Source organism: Nothobranchius furzeri, chromosome 2 (genome assembly GCF_043380555.1).
Source record: "Nothobranchius furzeri strain GRZ-AD chromosome 2, NfurGRZ-RIMD1, whole genome shotgun sequence".
Taxonomy (NCBI): Eukaryota; Metazoa; Chordata; class Actinopteri; order Cyprinodontiformes; family Nothobranchiidae; genus Nothobranchius; species Nothobranchius furzeri.
Genome location: NC_091742.1, coordinates 52,005,325 through 52,014,377, shown reverse-complemented (window position 1 = coordinate 52,014,377; position 9,053 = coordinate 52,005,325). Strand labels below are relative to the sequence as shown.

The following is a 9,053-nucleotide window of genomic DNA, read 5'->3' as shown; positions in this document are numbered from 1 at the left end:
GGTTGCCGAATACATAAAACAGTCTGCTCATCACAGCGAGGCTGGCACGATGGAAAACTCAGCAACTCAAGCAGCTGCTTCTGAGTCAAGAAGATGTTCTAACATTAAATAATATTGTAAAATAAATGTATTAGTAGAAATTAGTCCTGATCCTGTGCGATTTGTCACTGGACATGATGCTAGCTGATCACTTCAAAAATCAGCTGTGAAACTCCCTCCTGACAGTGGAAACATTGTTCTATTGCTGCTACTACAACCTCCAAACACTAGATGTCACTATGGTGTTTGTGTTCCATTCTTAACCTTTAACCCTGTAAAGGGTCATTTTAGCACATAGTGGCTCAAGAAAATAATTAGAAAATAGGAAAAACATTGCAGTGTATCGCTTGAAGCCTTTGTGTTGAATATTGGGAAGTTAAATGTTCCTTCCTGTAGATGTATAATCTGATTCATGTGGGATTAGGTGCTTGCAGAGAGGGAAAAACAAACAAAGTAAACTTGTATATCTGTTTAATGGAAAGACCTAAAAGATAGATCATACATTTTGTTTAGGTGACTGAAATAACAGGAATGTTACAGCATTAGTTAAGGTAAAGAAGTGCTGAATATTGGAATATATTCATTTTAATGACATATTAAATTAAAGGGATAAAACACTTAATTTAGCATTTTTATATCATAAAACATGAAAAGATAAAACTGGTTAATCATATAAGACTTCATACATCATACATTTGTTTTGCTGCACAGAGAGAATTCTTCAGGATTTTCATGGACATAATCACTAAGTAATCAGTCCTAAAGGACAAATCATGCTCAGCTTAAATAATGATAAATTACATTACATCAAGTGATACACATCATTTTAATAAGTTAATAGAGGTAACTGTTACCCATATATTTGACTAAATTTTTTTCTACATACACAAAAATAATAATATAATTTCCTTCATTGACTGGATTTCAGGGCTACAGATCAGCCATCTCTAACTAATGTAAACTGTTCTTGGATTTTGTATTTTGGGTATATATGTTACATTTTTCCTTCATTAGATGGTCTTCGTATCCAACTGGAACAAAGTCTTTGTTCATACGAGTGACATGTAGGATTCTCAACAGAAATCAGCAGCAATGCTATTGCTGGCTTGACAGCAGCCATGATAACAGCACCATGCAGGCTGCAGTAATGAGACTGATCTGGTGGTTGACGCCGCCCGACACTTCTGTAAATGTAAAGAAGCAGAAACACGACTTTAGCAAGCCGCTCATGAATGCTCTTTATGTACAAATATATATTCAAAAATAACATTTATTGTTACTTACGTGTGCCATTCACATAAATTGAATAAACATCGATGTTGAATGCAGTGACATTTGCTGCTGCGTTGATCAAAACTCTTCCAATTTCAGTAAAATTGGGAACAAATATTGTTGCATATCGAATGTTTGCATGATTGATGATTGACCCGTTGCTGCAACAAATAATATTTGGTCAGACCAAAATTACTGTTAACAACCTTATTCTTTCATCAGTAAACTAAAGATAAGTTACCTGAACAAGAACACATCAAAAGAGCGGAATGTGGGATACGGCCGTCGGTAGTACGGCTCAAGCTGCAGGCAGAGAAACAAATAATACATTATAAAATCTGCTCTTCAACACATTGTTGCAGTTGTTAAATTTGTTTTGCATCTACAACTTATTCATCAGATATGAAAATCAAAATGACTTATGCCTGGGTTTCAAACACTAATCTCTCACAGCCGGAAAACTTAAATGGTTCTAAAGAATGACTGGAAAAACTAAAGTTTACACAAATTATGTGTCTTATAAAATCAGTTTATTTTTCTTGATAAACATAAAAAAAGAAACTTGTAAAAAATAAAAAAAATAAAAAAATTATATATATATATATATATACATATACATATACATATAAAGATACTCTACTCAACTATATAGTGGTAATGTCATCCCTAAACCATAGTACAAATATTTGGCTATTGTAAAAACAAAAAAATTGACTTACAGTTGTTTTAATTAGTGAAGCTCGTTTTGTAAAAGCTGGAGATGATGGATTTCCCAGCTCAGAAGTAAATGTTTCTCCAGCAGACCTAAAGGTCACCAGTAGTGTTGTTATTGACTCAGCAGTTGTGATAGTAGTAGGGGCAGTTGTTGTTGTTGTTGGGTTAGTTGTAACAGCAGTCATTGTAGCAGGTGAAGTTGCAGTTGCATTGGTGGCCGTAAAGGCTGTAGGAACTGTAGCATTAGTAATCGGGGCTTCAGTTGGTATGTTCATGGTATCTGCAAAGGACAAACATGGAAAGATATTTGTCAATAAATATTATTTCTAATTTATTTAATATGTTTTAAAAATTAGATATGTGCTTGATGCGTGTTAAATGCCACTGTGTTAAATATAACTTCACTGCATCTTAAATCGAAGAAACCTGTGATATAAAGAAGTGAGGAAAATGGAAATTCCTCAATTTAAAATAACCCATCAATAAAGTCTAAACATGTCCTTGTATTCTAATTTTAAATATATGAGAAAAATAAACACATGTCAAAAGAAGGGAATTATTATTTATAAATAAAGGTCCATGCATCATTGTTTTAGTGTAGTGCTTGACCACGCATTATTTACCTTTTATCTGGATAGACGAAGGTTGAAAGGTGACATTGAAGGTGAAGTTGGTATTAGTCGCAGCTTCCACTAAGGTTTGTTTGACCTCATCCGCCGTTGGGATTTGAGCAGCTGGTAGAGTGTTATTAAACTCTACCCCAACCTTTGCTTCAGTAGCATTCATTCGTGTTATGACCTCTCTGCAGGAAACCAGTACACGAGAATGTTAATGAACATTAATAGCATCTCTCAAAAAAGTGTCGACTTTATCCTTTTACTTTCATGAATACGCACATTGAACATAACCTGCAATAAAAAACACTTGGCTTGGAAAATGAAAAATGTGGTTTTGATAAAAAGAAAAACTACTTACATAAATTCTATCACAAAGCAGCGAACAACAATGGATCCAAATTTAGCCCTGTAAATTATGAGGCACTGTGGGAAATAAAAATGTACAAATATGAGATTTCCATACTATATTATCATGTAATAGTTCCTAAATATAAACACATTTTTGGTAAAATTTTGAAAAAAAAAAACATTTGAACTTACCGTTTCTACCACTCTTGTTTCAAGAGACTTGAACTCTTTGCTGGTCTTATCCTTATATGCTGGAATAAATGGTTCTATCACTGTTGCTGCAACTATATAAGTTGGAGCAGGAGCTTGAGTTGTAGTGGTAGCAGTTGTGGCCACAATAGTAATTCCTGCCGTAGTATTGGTTGTTGCGTTAGTAGCAGGTGACGATGTAGTTTTAGAATTAGTTGCTGTGTTTATAAATGAAGATACAATTGTTGTAGGACCAGTTGTGTGTGTAGTTAGAACAGTTGTTGTAGTGTTGGCTGAAGTATTTGTAGCAAGTAATGATGTAGATTTAGCATTAGTTGCTGTGTTTGTAAATGAGGATAAAACAGTTGTAGGAGCAGTTGTGACCACAATAGTCATTCCTGTACTAACTTTAGTTGTTGTGATTGTTGTTGGTGTTGATAGGATTGCTGTTATTGAGGATTCTGTTGTCTTGGCTGCTGTTGTTGACGTTGAAGCAGATGTACTTGTTGTTGAGGCAGTTGTGGTGGAAGTTAGAGAAGGTGTGGCTGTTGTTAGAGCAGTTGTGGTTGATGATGAGGCTCCCGTTCTTGTAGTTGAAGCCGATGTTTTTGTTGTTGTTAGGGCTGCTGTAGTTGTAGTTAGAGCAGTCGTGGTTGTAGTGGGAGCAGCTGTGGTTGAAGATGCTGTGGTTGTAGTTGAAGCAGCAGTGGTTGTTGTTGGGGCTGCTGTTGTTGTAGTTGAAGCAGTTGTGGTTGTTGTTGTTGGAGCAGCTGTGGTTGTTGGAGATGTGGTTGTTGTTGAAGCTGCTGGGGTTGTAGTTGATGAAGCTGTGGTTGTTGTTGTGGCAGTTGTGGTTGTTGTTGTTGTTGGAGCAGCTGTGGTTGTTAAGCCTGCTGTGGTTGTAGTTGGACTAGCAGTGGTTGATGTTGGGGCTGCGGTTGTTGTTGTTGTAGGATCAGTTGTGGTTGTAGTTGAAGCAATTGTGGTTGTTGTTGGAGCAGCTGTTGTTGTTGGGGCTGATGTAGTAGTAGTTGGAGCAGCTATGGTTGCTGTTGGAGAAGTTATTTTTGTTGTTGGGGCTGCTGTGGTTGTAATTGGAGCAGCTGTGGTTGAAGTTGGAGCAGCTTTGGTTACAGTTGAGGCAGTTGTGGTTGTTGCTGGGGCCATTGTGGTTGTAGTTGAAGCAGCTGTGGTTGCAGTTAGAGCAGCTGTGGTTGCAGTTGGAGCAGCTGTGGTTGATTTAGGGACTGATGTAGTAGTAGTTGGAGCAGCTGTGGTTGTAGTTTGAGTAGCTGTGGTTATGGTTGAATAATTTGTGGTTGTTGTTGGGGCTGCTGTGGTTGTAGTTGGATCAGTTGTTTTTGTTGTTGGGGCAGGTGTGGTTGAAGTTGGAGCAGCTGTGGGTGTAGTTGGAGCAGCTGTGATTGCAGTTGGAGCAACTGTGGTTGTTTTTGGTACAGTTGTGGTTAATGTTGGGGCTACTGGTGTTGTAGTTGGAGCAGTAGTGGTTGTAGTTGGAGCAGCTGTGGTTGTTGTTAGAGCAGCTGTGGTTGTTGTTGGGGCAGCTGTGGTTGTTTTTGGGGAAGCTGTGGTTGTTGTTGGGGCAGCTGTGGTTGTTGTTGGAGCAGCTGTGGTTTTTGTTGGAGGAGCTGTGGTTGTTGTTGGGGCTTCTATGGTTGTTGTGGGGGCTTCTGTGGTTGTTGTTGGAGCAGCTGTGGTTGTTGTTGGGGCTTCTGTGGTTGTTGTTGGAGCAGCTGTGGTTGTTGTTTGGGCTTCTGTGGTTGTTGTTGGAGCAACTGGGGTTGTTTTTGGTACAGTTGTGGTTAATGTTGGGGCTACTGGTGTTGTAGTTGGAGCAGTAGTGGTTGTAGTTGGAGCAGCTGTGGTTGTTGTTGGGGCAGCTGCGGTTGTTGTTGTTGGGGCAGCTGTGGTTGTTGGGGAAGCTGTGGTTATTGTTGGGGCAGCTGTAGTTGTTGTTGGAGCAGCTGCGTATGTTGTTGGAGCAGCTGTGGTTTTTGTTGGAGGAGCTGTGGTTGTTGTTGGGGCTTCTGTGGATGTTGTTGGAGCAGCTGTAGTTGTTGTTGGGGCTTCTGTGGTTGTTGTTGGAGCAGCTGTGGTTGCAGTTGGAGCAACAGTGGTTGTAGTTGAAGCAGCTGTGGTTGTTGTTGGGGCTTCTGTGGTTGTTGTTGGACCAGCTGTTGTTGTTGTTGGGGCTTCTGTGGTTGTTGTTGGAGCAGCTGTGTATGTTGTTGGATGAGCTGTGGTTGTTGTTGGGGCTTCTGTGGTTGTTGTTGGAGCAGCTGTAGTTGTTGTTGGGGCTTCTGTGGTTGTTGTTGGGGCTCCTGTGGTTGTTGTTGGAGCAGCTGTGGTTGCAGTTGGAGCAACAGTGGTTGTAGTCGAAGCAGCAGTGGTTGTTGTTGGTGCAGCTGTGGTTGTAGTTGTTGTAGCTGTGGTTGTTGTTGGTGCAGCTGTGGTTGTAGTTGTAGCTGTGGTTGTTGTTGGAGCAGCTGTGGTTGTTGTTGGGGCTTCTGTAGTTTTTGTTGGGGCTTCTGTGGTTGTTGTTGGGGCTTCTGTGGTTGTTGTTGGAGCAGCTATGGTTGCAGTTGGAGCAACAGTGGTTGTAGTTGAAGCAGCTGTGGTTGTTGTTGGTGCAGGTGTGGTTGTTGTTGGAGCTGTGGTTGTCGTTGGAGCAGCTGTGGTTGTTGTTGGTGCAGGTGTGGTTGTTGTTGGAGCTGTGGTTGTCGTTGGAGCAGCTGTGGTTGTTGTTGGGGCTTCTGTGGTTGTTGTTGGAGCAGCTGTGGTTGTTGTGGGTGCAGCTGTGGTTGTTGTTGGGGCTTCTGTGGTTGTTGTTGGGGCTTCTGTGGTTGTTGTTGGGGCTTCTGTGGTTGTTGTTGGAGCAGCTGTGGTTGCAGTTGGAGCAACAGTGGTTGTAGTTGAAGCAGCTGTGGTTGTTGTTGGGGCTTCTGTGGTTGTTGTTGGAGCAGCTGTGGTTGTTGCTGGGGCTTCTGTGGTTGTTGTTGGAGCAGCTGTGTATGTTGTTGGATGAGCTGTGGTTGTTGTTGGGGCTTCTGTGGTTGTTGTTGTTGGAGCAGCTGTAGTTGTTGTTGGGGCTTCGGTGGTTGTTGTTGGGGTTTCTGTGGTTGTTGTTGGAGCAGCTGTGGTTGCAGTTGGAGCAACAGTGGTTGTAGTCGAAGCAGCAGTGGTTGTTGTTGGTGCAGCTGTGGTTGTTGTTGGTGCAGCTGTGGTTGTAGTTGTTGTAGCTGTGGTTGTTGTTGGAGCAGCTGTGGTTGTTGTTGGGGCTTCTGTGGTTGTTGTTGGGGCAGCTGTAGTTGTTGTTGGGGCTTCTGTGGTTGTTGTTGGAGCAGCTGTAGTTGTTGTTGGGGCTTCTGTGGTTGTTGTTGGGGCTTCTGTGGTTGTTGTTGGAGCAGCTGTAGTTGTTGTTGGGGCTTCTGTGGTTGTTGTTGGGGCTTCTGTGGTTGTTGTTGGAGCAGCTATGGTTGCAGTTGGAGCAACAGTGGTTGTAGTTGAAGCAGCTGTGGTTGTTGTTGGTGCAGCTGTGGTTGTAGTTGTTGTAGCTGTGGTTGTTGTTGGAGCAGCTGTGGTTGTTGTTGGGGCTTCTGTGGTTGTTGTTGGAGCAGCTGTGGTTGCAGTTGGAGCAACAGTGGTTGTAGTTGAAGCAGCTGTGGTTGTTGTTGGGGCTTCTGTGGTTGTTGTTGGAGCAGCTGTGGTTGTTGCTGGGGCTTCTGTGGTTGTTGTTGGAGCAGCTGTGTATGTTGTTGGATGAGCTGTGGTTGTTGTTGGGGCTTCTGTGGTTGTTGTTGGAGCAGCTGTAGTTGTTGTTGGGGCTTCTGTGGTTGTTGTTGGGGCTGCTGTGGTTGTTGTTGGAGCAGCTATGGTTGCAGTTGGAGCAAATGTGGTTGTAGTTGAAGCAGCTGTGGTTGTTGTTGGTGCAGCTGTGGTTGTAGTTGTTGTAGCTGTGGTTGTTGTTGGAGCAGCTGTGGTTGTTGTTGGGGCTTCTGTGGTTGTTGTTGGAGCAGCTGTGGTTGCAGTTGGAGCAACAGTGGTTGTAGTTGAAGCAGCTGTGGTTGTTGTTGGGGCTTCTGTGGTTGTTGTTGGAGCAGCTGTGGTTGTTGCTGGGGCTTCTGTGGTTGTTGTTGGAGCAGCTGTGTATGTTGTTGGATGAGCTGTGGTTGTTGTTGGGGCTTCTGTGGTTGTTGTTGGAGCAGCTGTAGTTGTTGTTGGGGCTTCGGTGGTTGTTGTTGGGGTTTCTGTGGTTGTTGTTGGAGCAGCTGTGGTTGCAGTTGAAGCAACAGTGGTTGTAGTCGAAGCAGCAGTGGTTGTTGTTGGTGCAGCTGTGGTTGTTGTTGGTGCAGCTGTGGTTGTAGTTGTTGTAGCTGTGGTTGTTGTTGGAGCAGCTGTGGTTGTTGTTGGGGCTTCTGTGGTTGTTGTTGGGGCAGCTGTAGTTGTTGTTGGGGCTTCTGTGGTTGTTGTTGGAGCAGCTGTAGTTGTTGTTGGGGCGTCTGTGGTTGTTGTCTGGGCTTCTGTGGTTGTTGTTGGAGCAGCTATGGTTGCAGTTGGAGCAACAGTGGTTGTAGTTGAAGCAGCTGTGGTTGTTGTTGGTGCAGCTGTGGTTGTAGTTGTTGTAGCTGTGGTTGTTGTTGGAGCAGATTTGGTTGTTGTTGGGGCTTCTGTGGTTGTTGTTGGGGCAGCTGTAGTTGTTGTTTGGGCTTCTGTGGTTGTTGTTGGAGCAGCTGTAGTTGTTGTTGGGGCTTCTGTGGTTGTTGTTGGAGCAGCTGTAGTTGTTGGGGCTTCTGTGGTTGTTGTTGGGGCTTCTGTGGTTGTTGTTGGAGCAGCTATAGTTGTTGTTGGAGCAGCTGTGGTTGCAGTTGGAGCAACAGTGGTTGTAGTCGAAGCAGCAGTGGTTGTTGTTGGTGCAGCTGTGGTTGTAGTTGTTGTAGCTGTGGTTGTTGTTGGAGCAGCTGTGGTTGTTGTTGGGGCTTCTGTGGTTGTTGTTGGGGCAGCTGTAGTTGTTGGGGCTTCTGTGGTTGTTGTTGGAGCAGCTGTAGTTATTGTTGGGGCTTCTGTGGTTGTTGTTGGGGCTTCTGTGGTTGTTGTTGGAGCAGCTGTAGTTGTTGTTGGGGCTTCTGTGGTTGTTGTCTGGGCTTCTGTGGTTGTTGTTGGAGCAGCTATGGTTGCAGGTGGAGCAACAGTGGTTGTAGTTGAAGCAGCTGTGGTTGTTGTTGGTGCAGCTGTGGTTGTAGTTGTTGTAGCTGTGGTTGTTGTTGGAGCAGCTGTGGTTGTTGTTGGGGCTTCTGTGGTTGTTGTTGGGGCAGCTGTAGTTGTTGTTGGGGCTTCTGTGGTTGCTGTTGGAGCAGCTGTAGTTGTTGTTGGGGCTTCTGTGGTTGTTGTTGGGGCTTCTGTGGTTGTTGTTGGAGCAGCTATAGTTGTTGTTGGAGCAGCTGTGGTTGTTGTTGGAGCAGCTGTGGTTGTTGTTGGGGCCTCTGTGGTTGTTGTTGGAGCAGCTGTGGTTGTTGTTGGGACTTCTGTGGATGTTGCTGGAGCAGCTGTGGTTGTTTTTGGAGCAGTAGTGATGATTATTGGTGCTGCAGTCATAAAGTTAGGCATTAAGTTAGATTTGTACCAATGAAAGAAATCTCATTAAAAAAAATTCTTACCTAAAATAATTATTTTTAAGTTACTTCCTAATCATGAACTGTGTAATATTTTGAACACAAAATCCATCTTAGTATCATACCTTTGACATTTCTACTTTCAAATGAATGTTTATAAAGTTGTAATGTAACATTAGTGCTTTCTGTTATTTATTTATTGCAACGAATTAAAACATTTCCCATAATTGATCTTTAAGTATCA

At 42.9% G+C, this 9,053-nt stretch overlaps 1 protein-coding gene across 1 annotated transcript in view; it reads right to left on the bottom strand.

Moving 5' to 3' along the window:
- Window positions 1-493: 493 nt before the first annotated feature.
- The window catches only part of LOC107395384 (pneumococcal serine-rich repeat protein), a 39,134-nt gene continuing 30,574 nt past the window's right edge, over window positions 494-9,053 (bottom strand). The window contains exons 18-24 of the mRNA XM_070542043.1: window positions 3,183-8,782; window positions 3,001-3,065; window positions 2,649-2,827; window positions 2,031-2,305; window positions 1,553-1,614; window positions 1,324-1,472; window positions 494-1,223 (exon numbers count right to left, since the gene is read on the bottom strand). Coding sequence (XP_070398144.1) covers window positions 1,135-1,223; window positions 1,324-1,472; window positions 1,553-1,614; window positions 2,031-2,305; window positions 2,649-2,827; window positions 3,001-3,065; window positions 3,183-8,782 — 6,419 coding nt within the window. The 3' untranslated portion in view covers window positions 494-1,134. The remainder of the gene's footprint in view (window positions 1,224-1,323; window positions 1,473-1,552; window positions 1,615-2,030; window positions 2,306-2,648; window positions 2,828-3,000; window positions 3,066-3,182; window positions 8,783-9,053) is intronic.